The sequence below is a fragment of the Astatotilapia calliptera genome, chromosome 22 (genome assembly GCF_964374335.1).
Source record: "Astatotilapia calliptera chromosome 22, fAstCal68.1, whole genome shotgun sequence".
Lineage (NCBI taxonomy): Eukaryota > Metazoa > Chordata > Actinopteri > Cichliformes > Cichlidae > Astatotilapia > Astatotilapia calliptera.
Genome location: NC_137442.1, coordinates 26,439,609 through 26,453,950, shown reverse-complemented (window position 1 = coordinate 26,453,950; position 14,342 = coordinate 26,439,609). Strand labels below are relative to the sequence as shown.

At 38.4% G+C, this 14,342-nt stretch overlaps 1 protein-coding gene across 1 annotated transcript; it reads left to right on the top strand.

Annotated features, from left to right (window-relative positions):
- Window positions 1–9,107: 9,107 nt before the first annotated feature.
- LOC113014887 (cbp/p300-interacting transactivator 3-like) lies at window positions 9,108–12,443 on the top strand. The gene is made up of 2 exons (XM_080296554.1): window positions 9,108–9,303; window positions 11,209–12,443. Exon 2 carries the CDS (start codon window positions 11,215–11,217, stop codon window positions 11,914–11,916), a length of 702 nt encoding a protein of 233 aa, XP_080152680.1. The 5' UTR covers window positions 9,108–9,303; window positions 11,209–11,214; the 3' UTR covers window positions 11,917–12,443.
- Window positions 12,444–14,342: the final 1,899 nt, after the last annotated feature.

The window sequence follows — 14,342 nt, the reverse complement described above, 5'->3', positions numbered from 1 at the left end:
ACTTTAATGGAGGAGAAGGGTGCAGCATAAAAGATGAATCTACGATTGCCACATCAGACAATAGAAAAATGTATACATTTGAAATAGAGAAACTTTCATCCTCTGTCAGAGTAAGAGCATTTGTGTGCTGACAGCTCTAAGACTGGTGTACAAATATTTTTTTCAAAAGATCTCCAAGATATACTGTAAACTGTGAAGATATTTATTTAACAAAGTAAAACAAAAGTGGTAAATACTGCTAAATAAAATGCCCATAAATAGAAAATAAATCCCCATGATTGCTATTACCAATGCATAGATAGAAAATACAATGCTTAGTTACAATCAGTTTAAATTCCTATCTCATACAAATGGTTGTATAATTTGAATTTGGGATTTGTCAACACTGCCATGACAAGAAAGAAATCCTTATTCATTTGACAGCTTGGCTGATGCAGCATCAGCGTGGAGCACAACCAAACCCACCGAGCCAAGAATCCAAAGATCCAAAGAAAGTCAAACAACTAAGGCTGGTATGTGGGATGATCTCAAATCATTCAAAACTTGTAGTTTCTTTTAAACAAATGTTTTTTGTTTTGAATGTGTACAGGAGAAGCTTAGTATAGGTACGAAAAAAAAGATGTGACATCTTTTATTCTTACTCTGATGCTACCAGCAAGGTCTGCTCAACCTTGCTGTCAGCTCACATTGGTATCAGATACGGGCTGTGTCCTAGAATAGATATGAATAGTCATCCAAAAGAATCACTAAGCAGTAAAGGTCTGTCTTGTCAAAAATTTATTTTTCTAAATGCAAGTAAAAAATACTGTCAAGAGAAATGTGATCATTCTCAATAAGTCCTTCAACACCAAAATGACAAAATAGGTCATTTTCCAAAAAGTCCTGCTAGACCATTTGAAAAATAACTCTGTTATAAAGCTGTGTTTATGTGATTAAGCTTAGGCTACATGTGACACTTTCTGTTTGGGGAAACCTTTAAGTAATAATTATACATTTTGGGAAATACCTTATCTGCTTTTGCTTCGTCTGAGTATTGTTGGATTAATTTCTCTTAGATCCAGATGTCTTTCTCTGGTGTTGCAGTCACATCTAATAAAATTCATTCCTGGATTTTGTTGGTGGAATTTCACATTTCCATTTGATGGCTGTCATACATGATAGCAAAAGTAGGCTAATCAGAAAAAGACACAAAAAAGCAAACAAAAAACAGTCTGTACGGAGTTCACGTGTCCTTCCCATGCTCACACAAGTTCTCTCTAAATACTCTGGCTTCCACCCACAAACCCAAGAAATTCATGGGTTAAGTTTACTGCTGCTTCTCAATTGGCTGTGGGTGTAAATGTGAGTGTGATTGGTTGTATGTCTCTGGATTGGACCAGTCTAGACTAGTGACCTGTCCAGGGTGTATCCTACCTTTGAAATGTGGGATAGAGCCCATCACCCCATGATCCTACGTTGGATAAGTGTAAGAAAATGGATGGATGGATGAATGGAAATCCAGGGGTAACCAGGATATGGTTAAAGTGAGAGTACAAGAAAAGGCTGCAGTGGTAGCTAGACACCTCTACAAAACGAAAAGCACATTTTTAGTAGCAAAATGTTTTGTTTTTTTTTACATGGGAGAGCACTAGAGATACACAGTCCATTCCCCATAAAAATTAGAATTACGTAACTCTTTCTGATAAACATAGCTTGAGATTTGTCAGTGTGTTTCACTCTGAAAAGGAAGGTCTTACAAAACACTATAAATAAACAAACAGTATTACACTAGTTCCTGTAGCAGCTTTTGTTATTGCTTGTCATATACAGAGCATATTAGTAACAACCTCGTCATGTTAATCTGCAGGTGAGAGTGTCAGTAGGCAATAAGCAATGACTTAACAGGACCAGATCTGATCCAGGCAATCAAGACTTGCAAGGATTGCCTAATGGGGGCCGGATGGGGTGGTGAGACAGGGTGATGCTGGCCAAATGGAACTGCTGAAGCACAACACAGCTCACATCAAGAGACCTAGGAATTTGAGAGCAAGACCCCCTTCCCCCCATGCTAACACAGACATTAGTAGAGAAACAGCAACTTGAGCACAGATGCATGAAAGGATGTGGTAGCACACGCTCAAACATAGGGTTATAAAACAACATATGCCCTTGTTTCTACTACATGGAGCAGCAGGTGTAGTAGCAGGTCGGTCTAGTATAAGAGAAAGGAAAGACAAAAAAGAGCACTCTGCTATTCACAACAAGGAAGTAAATACTGTGCATACAGTATATATATTTCCTTGTTGTAAATCAAACAGTATAATGTATAAATAATTACATTCAAATTCTCTAAGGATCCTTAAAATTGCAAAAAGTTCAGTTTAAAAAAAACATTCAATGAGTAGAAGCAGTAGCCTATTATACTGTAGTTTTCCTTGCTGTACTGTCGACTGAAACACATTTTACTGTACCTAAGAGGCAATTTATTTCAGTGACCTTTTTACAAATCTGTTTGATGGTGCCTTCTCTCCCTCTCTCCCTGGATGAGGCCAATTGGCAGAGAGGGACAGCAGCTGGAGCAGTGGTCTTTTATACTCTATGTGATTACCCTGTGTGCGGCTCTGTCCTAATGCTGACAAAAGTTGCATTTTTTAAAATGCATTAATTAATTAATTAAAGCATTTTAAAAATGCATTAATCATGTTGTGGCAATACATGAAGACCTTATTGGAATAAACATGCAACAGAGTGATATTCAGTGTGAATGAACCAGGTTGAGTAGCGCTGTGGGTGGTTGGAAAGAAAGGGGTAACAAGAAGCACTCGGTAATATGAAACCTGTACATATACAGCTTGAGGGACTAATAGATAGAAAGAAAGAGTGCTAAACAGTCAGAAATAATTGGTCAAGGGATGGTTTTGTCTTTTATCTGCTCAGATACATATAAACAATTTACATCCAATCCAGAAGTTGCAGAGAAGCTATGGTCATTACATAATGTTGCACAACAGTAATAACATGTAGATACAAAGCTGCAAAAGCATAGTATGGTATAGATGGAATGCAGTCTACACGAGTAAAGATCAATACCAAAGTGCAGCTGTGTCATTGGCTAACTGTCAGAACACATTTCCTGTCTCACTAAGATCAGCAAGTAATTCTCAGACAAGGTCAAATAAGCAGGATAGTCTGAAGAGTGTTCCCATTATTACATGCAGTAAAATGTTGCAGTTTTCCACAGAATTCCATAAACAAATGAGTTACACGTTGTCCTGGAGTATAAAGGCTCATATTCTTATCATGAAACAAGCAAGTTGTCTTTTATCATCACACCTACCTGAACTTAAAACTGATGAAGATGTATTCAGTCGATTTGGTTAAGTCATGTGCACATGTGTTATTTGTCTCCCATGTGTGGAACCTCATACTGGAAGCATGGGTTTTTTCAGCCTATGTGTCACTCTGCAGCTCATAATGTCAACCTTTTATATAAGTCTGTAAATACTGAAGCCTGAATTCAGTCCCAAATATACTGTGTATACAGTGTTGGGGAGTAACGGAATACATGTACAGGCATTACGTATTTAAAATACAAAATATGAGTAACTGTATTCCGTTACAGTTACCGTTTAAAAAGGTGGTATTCAGAATACAGTTACTTTGCTGAAATAAATGGATTACACGGCAGTCTTTTCTTTTTTCATATGTTAGGCTGTCCCCTCTCTATTTTTGGTAATTCCACGCCATTAAGAGGCTCTAAAGCCTATGTCTCAATCTCGCGGTCCATGTCACCCCCACTTGCGGCCCGCATAATGACGTGAAGAAATTTTTTTTTTAATTATTGTTCAAAAAATTATTTAATATGAAGGCAACAGGCAGAGCCCTAAAGAATGTAGTCTCATGGGCAGTGTAGCCCAGTTGTAAGTAAGCTATTAAGACTCAACTCTATACTGTGTTCGTGTTTTCCTCCGAAACAATAAGTTCCGTTATCGCAGCCTTTCAACACCTCTCTCTGTCTCTTGCTGGCAAAGTTGACCCAGACAACAAAATAAAGCTAGTTTTCAGCTACGAGCCCGAAACAGAACCCGGCGTATTAGCCAGAGGTCCCTTTACTATGGTTCAGAGCCGCGGACCTGTTTTATATATGCGCGGAATGGTTTTCTATACGAGATCTAATGACCTAATGTCCACCCTACTGTTACTCATTTTATATTACGATTTAAAAATCCAGTTTGTATTGCTATGGCGAGTAACCTTCAGTAATAGTAATAAATCACACAGCAATAGTACATTCATGTAGTTGTAAAAAGCATGATGATATATTAAGTAATCCAGTATTCAGAATACGTTACTCTCATTGAGTAACGTAACGGAATATGAAGTAACCTTCTCAACACTGTGTGTCTACAACCGAGAAGAATGCTTCGGCAAAACTGTTCACTGAATGGACAGATAGCATAGTAATCAGGCATGTTCAAATGTTTGTGTTTAACTCTATTACTGGTAACACAAAATCTGTAGTTTAATATACTACTGAGATGACAGCAGCTGAAACTTGGTCGAACCTGCGTTATTTAAAAGGACAGTGAAGCCACGCACACCAGCAAATCTACAACAGAATAACTAAACAGAAAAGAATCAAGCTGTTACAATGGCCCCAGTCAAAGTCCAAATCTTCAGACTGACTAAAATTATGAGGAATTATTTAATAGAGCTGTCCAAAAATAAATAATTGCAAACCTCAATGAACTGTGCCAAAACAATGATATGTGAGACTGATAAAGTCAGATAACTTCAAGTTAAAGGTGGCTCTCCAAGCTATTGTAGAACGTACTTTTTCACTGGACTACATTGAGTCCTGTGAAAACTTTCCTTTTCACATCAGTATAGTTATGCATTGGCTTGGGAGGCAGAGTAGGTGCTCAGAGGTTGTTTTTTAAGATTCCTTAGGAACCATGAAGTTTGGCTTAGCAACACTAACATGAGGACACGGCTAATCTGCCTCCATACAAATGTAACAAAGCTGCCAGCATTTGTAAATCCCACTCATTCACTTAATTTTCCATTTTTAAAAAATCTTAAAATTAACACTTGCTATTTTGCACAGGTATTGGATAATTTATTGACTAAATAGAGTGATTCTCCCCAGTTTAGTAGCCACATAATGAGCAAGAATTCACTCTTCCTAGCTGAGAAAGTTGTAATAAGTGTGATTTAGAAGTGACTTTGGGTGGATTTATTTTTCTTTATTAAAGGCTGAATAAAAGAGGAAAAAGCCAGCTTGGCTATGTCTAAAGATAAAATAATCTAATCTATATAGCTATCTATTCTATCTCTCTATCAAGATAGATGTGTAAAAGTTACAAAATATAACTTTATATCAGCTGTCCATATATGTGAATTATACAGTCTTGGCTTATATTCTTCTCTCTCTAAAAGTCTGTTCTTATACAGCACACAACATTTAATTTTGAAGAAAATATATTTCGTCTGAGACTATGTTTGTGCTGTTTCAAAAACACTTCGCAATGAACATATCTCTATTATTTAGTTTCTTTCTTTCAGGTTATTATTCGGATAATAATTATATACTGGATGGATTGGGACTGCTGGCCAAATAATATGAAATTAATTTAAAATAATGGTTTGATATAAGTGTTGAAGACTCTTTTCCTTGGCTGAACTCTTGAGAGGTTTCCAGAATGCACTCATCTTTTGAATTCTAGATTATGTGACTACAGTAAAACACGTTTCCTTCAAAATATAACAGAAAAGGAATTTTAGCTATACGGGAACTACATATATCAATCAGTCAATCAATACTTTATTTGTATAGCACATTTAAAAGACCAGAGGTACTCCAAAGTGCTTCTCAATAGTAAAATATGAAATAAAATGAATTACATATGGGTACAGATACATAGAGTGCAAATACATTTCCAGACAAAACATCTATCTATTATTGTAAATTATTAACTCGTTACATTTATGCATTTATGCATAATGCTATTTTAATTAACTTACTTATTTAAAAGTAAGTTATAACAGAATTAAATAAAGGGCAATAATTCAAGTGAGAGAGGCACAAAGTACTGACAAAAGAAAAGTATTCAGTAATTGAATCTCTGGAAGTCTGCACCCTAAAGAACCACAGTTGTAGTTTTATTCATCAAAATAACCAGTTGTACTCACTGAAATCAACATCTCCTAAATAAAGTGAAGAGCCTGTGGCTGCAGACCAAATCATACAGTGTTCTCCCAGACAATAAACACAATGGTCAAGTGAAAAGAGGATTACAAAGAGGCTGGGAGTCTGGATGACTTTAGGGGCCCAAAAATAGGACACATTCCTCTACTGCAAAGGGTGTGTGTGTATGTCAACAGGAATACATACCAAGCTCCTGCTGAGGGGGCCTAACTTTCCCCACACAGGAAGACAGCCCAAAAACAAAAGAACTAGGTGGTGTGAGCTGGCTTTGGAACAGGATGGAGGTGGATTGATTTCAGAACACAAAGGATTTTCTGAATTTTACTTTGAAGTTTTGATATAAGTACCTAGATATTTCACTGTGAAGTTAATGCGTAATTTTTTTGTCTTTGTCTGTTAGTAGTTTAGTGCAACACTGTCTCCTAAAAATAAAATGTATTTATCTTATATTATGTATAAGGCAAATTATATTATAATGTCTGTGAGGGGTATACAGTTTGAACGGTGTACAATTTCCTCATGGATACGGTCCAGTGATTTTATTTCATAGTTATTATTGTACATGTACCCTTACATTATTCTCATACCTATATGCTCAGGACAAAAATGCACTGATTATGACTTTAGGTAATATTATTTCCTGAAGCTAATAAGTCTAGGAACAGCAAAACTGGGAAAATTTGCAGTTGCAGGAACTGGTGCTGTATTTGCAATAACAGTAACAATAATAAAAAGTGCTCCATGTCCCAACTGTTTTAATGATGCCTAAATTCTATTTGCTAACCTTTAATTTTGTAGTGAAAAATCTCTCTATATAGAACATGAGTATAAATGTGTGCGTGAAAGATTTCAGTGTGGTTTTAGAGCTCAACACAGTTCTAAAATTGCCTGTTAAGGTGGCACATTAGGGTCTTTTAACAGCTTATGCTGGTTACCAGTCCATTTCAGCGCTCTGTACAAACCTCTGCACAGCTACCACAAAGACATTTCTTCTGCTGGCTGTGGCAAGTGCAGGTATTATTATTAAAAGGTGCTATGTGGAGGTTCTTGTGGTTGTATGAGTGTTGCCATTTTTACCTTCGCTGTTACCCGACAGCTTCATAGAAAAAAGGATAGTTTCAGGGCATACATCCATACATTCCATTTTTTGTAGATATCTTTAAATAGCGTCAGTAGTCATTTACTTTAAAAAGAATGTAAAAGGTGCTAAAAACAAAAACATATTGCAACTTTTCAAACATCTCTGCACTTTTGATGTTTTATTTATAAAGTCCACAAGGGGGTTGGCCCAAGGCATTAAAACTTTTAACCCTAGGCGTAGTAGCCTGTTCCATGTAGTTCATAAATGTAGCTCTTCTGACTATTCCTAATGCTATGTTTAGACTCCACAATAACAACATGGAAACAGGAAAATGAAATGTAAAATCAAAAAAGAAATCACCAACTGTATCATTGCATTATCAGTGCAATTTGTATCGGTGTAAAGTAACTACATCCTTATTTTAGAACGCTTCTCAACAGCCAGCTAAATAGACTTATGTGGTTGCTTTAGCTTTCTTTAATTTACATACACACGACAGCCAGTATCATCCCAGCCATTGTTTGTTTACATTTCTGTTTTAGGTAGTCTTTAATGACACGTCATTAAAGATGACATCACATAGGTTGCCAATGACAACTGGCAGGCAAGCTACAACTGGTTGGTGACTAAAGTCAAGTCTTCCTTTAAGCTTGGCCAGGTCCATGAAAGAACGTGCCAGGGTGACCTTCTTGTGCAGTGCAGTGTGAACTTGTCATATGCCTACACTTAAAAACAAAGGAAGCAGAACCTTCACAGTCCTAGCTGAAAAGCCTACATGAAGTTTAGACTGACTTAGAGGAGTATTATACTTGGTTGTGCACAGGAAAACAGATAACTGCATAGACACCGCAGATAAGTAGTTAGTCCTTTTTTTGAAGTGTGCCTAAATGGCATACATAGTTAGTGTAGTCACAAGAAACTGGAAAGCATAGAGGACCCTCGCTAGTATGGTGGATCTGTTTTTGTTTTGTTTTTTAAAAACTGTCTAGATTAAGATGTTAGCGGTTTCAGAGCCTGGGTTTGGTTTATGCTACTGTGTCCATTAACGTATATCATATTGGCCATTGTTGTAGACTGGCAGTGTGACCAGGAAGCAGAGGGTTGGTTGCTTATGGAAAATACTACAGAATGTAAAGTGGCCATGGTAATGAAAAAACCAGAAGCATCATCAAAGGTTGCAAGAGAAAGCCACACAATGGGAAAGCAGCCCTAGCACCAGAGAGATGAAATGACTAAAGGTCTGTAAGCTTATCTACAAGCTACAAGTTACACAATGAAATTTAATAGTAATTTGTTGGAATTTACTCTAAATCCCCGTCCCTTTTGTAATAGCCCGTTTTAACATTTCCTTCTAGCATTTTGCTCTTTGTCTGTTTTGTAATTGTAATTTTCAGCAGGTTAGTTTTTTTTCTGTTCTCCTATTCTATGAACAGCGCATTTATTTACTGTTTCTTTCCCCTGTAAACACTTTTTAAAAAGTGCTCTATAATGAAACTTTATAGTGGACTTTACAGTACAGAACTATTCCGGGGTAATGCTGTAAAACACCTTGCTCAAATGATTTCCTCTACAGCTGTGGGGCTTTTGCTTTGCCTACAGTTTTTACCGATGCGCTTTGCACAGAACTCTTCCAGTTAAGAGAGTATGGATCATTGCTAATAAAAGTATAAGTGTAATGAAAGCAGGCGGCAGTGAAATCACCCCGGGATCACAGCGGGGCTGAGCGGGTCTCTTCTGCTCTGGTGTATCCGTGGAAGTAGTTAGCGAACGTTTCTTTGCACAGTGATTAAGGGGGCGGACCAATAGCAACAAAGGAGACGGAGAGGAAGGTGGCTCCTCCTCTCCCTATCTCTCTCTCGCTCTCTCTGTGCTTTATAGATGTACATAATCCCTGAGATGACCCAGAAAACAAACTCCTCTGACTGCCGAGACATTGCAGAGTTCGCCGCAGGGCTGCATGTAGCCGGAGCATCAGCTGAAGGAACTACGCCGGCACTGATCCAACTTCTCAGCCGATTCCACAATAAAATATCGGGTAGGTGTCATCTTCGGGTGCTATTTAAAACGGGTTGAAAGGCACCTCTTCGCCTTTGTCCTGTGGAGTATTTTCGTATTTCGTTACATAATTACACATAGAGAGACTGGTTGGATTCGGACGGAATCAATCATATTTCACCTTGCCACTTACTTTAACGGCATTATAGGTTTTCTGTTGCGGTCTTATCGCACCAAATGATAAAAAGAATCCGTAACGATGTGGATAAAAAAGAGGTTTCGTGCTTCTGTAATAATGACTATTACCCTCCCTCAGACTATCAAAGTGCCATTTGAATTACAATAACGATCAGTACATAAGCTCCACAGAGGGGATATAATTAGATATCACAAGAGCAGAATATTATAAGGATGGTTTAGGCTATTGAGGAAAGTCTCTTGTTTTATCAGCACTAAAAGGGTTGAATTGATACAAGCAGCCAGGGGCAAAGGCTGAGTTCATTCTAGGATGGTGGCATTTTAAAAACCTGAAACCTCTTTGTTTTTCCACACTCAAGCATTCTTTTCATGGTTTGCTCTAGACCTGTTTTCACAACCATCCCATTTAGAGGCAGCTCATGGAATAATGTCATCATTTTAACAAGCTAATTATGTTCACTGAGTCGGATCTGTTTGCCATGTAGGAAATCTTAATGTGCGATGTTTAGTAAGGACAGAGGTGTTGTGTGTTGAGGTTGAGGGGGGTGGTCTTGAAAAGCATTTCTCTGTGTCCTTTGGGCTGCAAGGGTATTGCTGCCCTCCCTTGTTAGTGTGAGACTGAGGGGTAATTCACTGATGGTGTAATTTTGGAGGCTTTGACTTTTCTTTTTTTTTTCCACACAGGAAATTAAAGTGTTCAAATAGAGAAGCAGAAATCATAGAAGCTGAGGAAAAATAAGTTTTGAAACAATTATGTTTGGTTTTTTGTTTTGTTGTTTCAAGGGACTTGAATTAAGTGATGCAGTGTCACACCTTTGTTAAATCATAAGCCCATGAAAAGAGGCATGACAGTAAAATGGTCTCACCTGATCAGCTAAGATCAAGATATCCCAACTTGGTCACTGAATCGTAGTTTTTCCATCATCTGCAGTCAGTTTTTGTGTGTTTCTGTGCCTCTAACTGGTAACTGAGATTTCAGCTGTCTTAATTTATACATGCTAACATATAGATGTGTTTATAGGTGTTATTTGAAAAAAACTGTAGGGACCTACTTTTTAGGATCACGTTGGATATAGCTGCAGGCTTAAATTGTTATTTTGCTCTAAAAATATTTTTATAAACATGGGAATCATATGTGAATAGCTGGAGCTCCAGGAACATTTCATGTCTCTAAATTATTACATGCAATGGTGATACTACATGAGATAAAATAACATGGAAAATGCAAAAATGGAGGTTTAGATAAGATGCACAATTACTTAGATAAGCTGGTATAATACATACAGCATTCCAGATCTTCCACACAACTTTTGTTTGTAATGCAGGTTTTTAAAGTTTTTATGTCCAGCCCAAAATAAACCTGTTGGCAACACTTTTTGGTGAATTGTACCAAATACAATTGATTTTTTTTCCTTTGCCAAATATTAGATCATTGGAAGATGTTCAAACTGTTAAATTTAATTGAAAAGTGGCATTGATGAAAGTTAACAACTTTAGCATTAGCTATCTTGGCAATCAAAAAAAAACCTGCTTGAGTTCTCCTTGAGTTATTTCTTATTTTGTTATTCTAGAAAGCCCTTAAAAAGCTGGTTTCTGACTTGTCGTTATGAATAAATAGGACTTTTGCAATATGTAAAGTGGGTTCTTGCCAGTTTAAACTGTACATATATTAAACTTGTCTACTTTATGCAATGGGTTCTATTTCAAATCTAATGGTATATTGTGCTGGTTGTTATTGGTTTTGTAGGGCGACATGGCTGAACACATGATGATGCCCATGAACCATGGCTTCAGGATGGGCATGAATGGGCCACCACAGCACAACTGCCAGCGCAGTCTGCCCAATGGCCAGGTAATGCACTATGGCAGGAACCCTCAGAGCAATATGGAAGCTGCCATGAGACAGAGACCGGGTATGGTGGGACCTGGAGGGATGGTCCCTGTGAATGGAGCTCCCATGGCCAACCACCACCACCACCAAATGATGTCTGGTAACATGATGTACAATGGCCAGTGTCCACAGCAACAGCAACAGCACCACCACTTGCACTCTCAGCAGCAGCAGCAGCAGCAGCAGCAGCAGGGAGGACACCCACAGCAGTACCTCCCTGGGAATCTCACTTCGCAGCAGCTCATGGCCAGCATGCACCTGCAAAAACTCAACACTCAGTATCACGGACACCCGCTGAGCTCAACTAATGGTCACCATCTGCCGAATGGTCCACAGTACCGGATGGGCCCGGCCCAGCTTTCCAGCATGCAACACATTAGTGGGCCTTTGGGGCTGAATGGTATGGACATGGATCTGATCGATGAGGAGGTTCTGACTTCACTGGTACTGGAATTTGGTTTAGATCGCATTCAGGAGCTTCCTGAGCTCTTCCTGGGACAGAATGAGTTTGACTTCATATCAGACTTTGTGTGCAAACAGCAGCCGAGCACAGTGAGCTGTTGAGGAATTTAGTTGAAAAGTGTTTGGTTTGTTTAGATTCAACAGCCCAAAGAATGACTGAATGGCCACAGTAGCACAGCGAGAGGAGACAATCCCCCTGTTCTGTTTGGGTATTTCTGTATCTGTGTATATGACAGTGTCTGGTACAACTTCACCATGACATGCCTGTGAGTTGTTGAAGAACTGTAATGGGCAAAAACGCAGAAAAAACACCAGGTTTCTCTGCTTTGAGACGGTGCCAGCAAGATCCGCTGCCTTTGGCCAAAATGGGGCATCCTGATGCAGCGGGCTCCGTCTGTACCCATCTGGCCCACAGCACATGTGCCTACAGTGCCAAGGCTTTTGGACAATTGTAAATTTAACAAACACAATGAGAAAAGCTGACCTAAAAGACTGTCATTCTGGGTCCACCAGATTTGGTTTAATCTTTTAAAGTGTTTTATCTCTGATGACAATTTTAACTAGTAGCAGACTATAGATCATACAAATTTATAAAAAGGTAGTTCTCTGAATTTGCTTATATGAGGAAGTAAGGATTTTTGTGTGCATATTGAAGGCTGGCTCTTCAAAACTGACTTTCTTCAAAAGATGACATTTCCTTGAAGAGCAGGGAAATGAAGTTGTGCATCATTCCAGAGTGGCACATTTTAGTTTCTTTTGTGGGTAAAATGTGCTACATTGATTATTTCATTATTTCAGTCATTTAACTGACTGACTAGGTGAAATCTGCATTGCATCTGTTTCCTGCTAAGTAACTATGATTGAAACATTGGCAAAGTAGCACATTTCCTTGAGTCTTGGCTTTAACAAAGCTTTTATTTGTGCATCAAAGTCTCACCACTCCATGTCTGACATTCATATATGTGTTACAAGACAGGTTACTGCTGTATGGAACTGCAAGAACAGATGCACGGTGAATGCCCTCTTAGCATCTCAAAAACTGCATAATTATGGCCTATTTAAAATGTTAAGGAAAGTTAGGCCCACAACAAAATCAGTTACTGGTGGCATAGCTAATGCTTACATTTGTTTTCCAAAACAGGATTTTTAAAAAATGCATTTGATTGCAGTCTTTGTGTGCTTAGTGTGTACGTTTGTGGAATAAGGTATTTAAAATCCCACCGAAGGGCATCCTCATCCCAAAAGTCATCGGTTGGTAAACCGATCAGGAGACTGCGCAGAGAGAGGGAATGATAGAGAGAGAGATTTTGGCCTGTGGACACAATGCGTGGACACAGCACTCTGTGCAGCACTTAGTTTAATCATTATTTAAATCTGTCACTACCTGTGGCATTGATTTCATTAGACTGGAAGAGCAAACAAGTAGCAAAGCTGATGTTTTTTGCCATAAATGAGCTTGTTCTGCTGTGTTTCTACTGACAGGATTTGAATTACATGTTCTCACATGCTTGTCTTTACTGAGATCAGCTTGTGCATTCTCTAGTGACTCAGTAATTATAAAATGGACATATATGATGACTTTTTCTAAAAGTAATTAGGTTTTTGGTCAAGGGTGAAGCCTTTCCACAGCAGGTTGGATGCGTGATAACTTTCTGTGCTCTTTGTGGAACTGTCAGAAGAGCCAGGGCGACACTGTGTTAATCTGTTCCAACACACCTGTGCTGCGATTCCTGCGTCTCACTGGAGATCTGCCATCTTGAAGCTCTTGAGTCCAACAATGGGCATTGAAATGCTGTTGTAAAGACAGAATAAGTGCCAGCACTCTGCTTCACTTTCTCCCTGCCAGAATTGCAGACACACTCACAACCTCATAGTTAAGGTGGAAATTCTTCTGGCCTTAGCAAGACAGTGGCCTCTGATTACCGCTGTATCAACAAGCGCAGCCTTTTTGTGTATTGTATCTTTGTACTGTAGACTAGAGCTGAAGCTGATCTAGATACATTTAAGGTACTTTCAAAAAATGTTTAAAAAAGCATTGTCAGAAATAAATGTAAGTCAGTGGTTGATTTTGATGTATTGACAAGAGATTATATCCTACTTTTTTTGTTTATTTGTTTTGTTTAGCGAAAAAGTGTGTAGATGTTTTTGGGTGCAGGGCCTGAAGCTTTAAGACCAAGTGGACTGCATGTGTTGAAGGATGCAAGAGGAATGCCACTGCTTTCTTACAAAGCAGCTGAGAATGTACAGCACAGTACTTTGTGGGAGCTTGTCTTACAATGGTAGATAAACATGTGAGATTGTAATCCTTATTCCAAATTACACACCATTAATTTGGGTGACAACCCACCCGCCTACCCTCCCCCACACATTCTCCTCATCCTCCTCCTTTCCCACTTCCACAAAGCTTTTGTAATGTTATTGATTATATTTGAAGAAAATGTATTTATTTTCAAATAAAATATTTATTTAAAGTGCTGTTTTTAATTGTATGTCAGTGATTTCTTAAACCACTCTTAAAAGGAGCCAAA

Coding starts and splice junctions, on each gene's coding strand:
- LOC113014887 (XM_080296554.1), top strand. CDS start 11,215: ATGGCTGAACACATGATGATGCCCATGAACCATGGCTTCAGGATGGGC.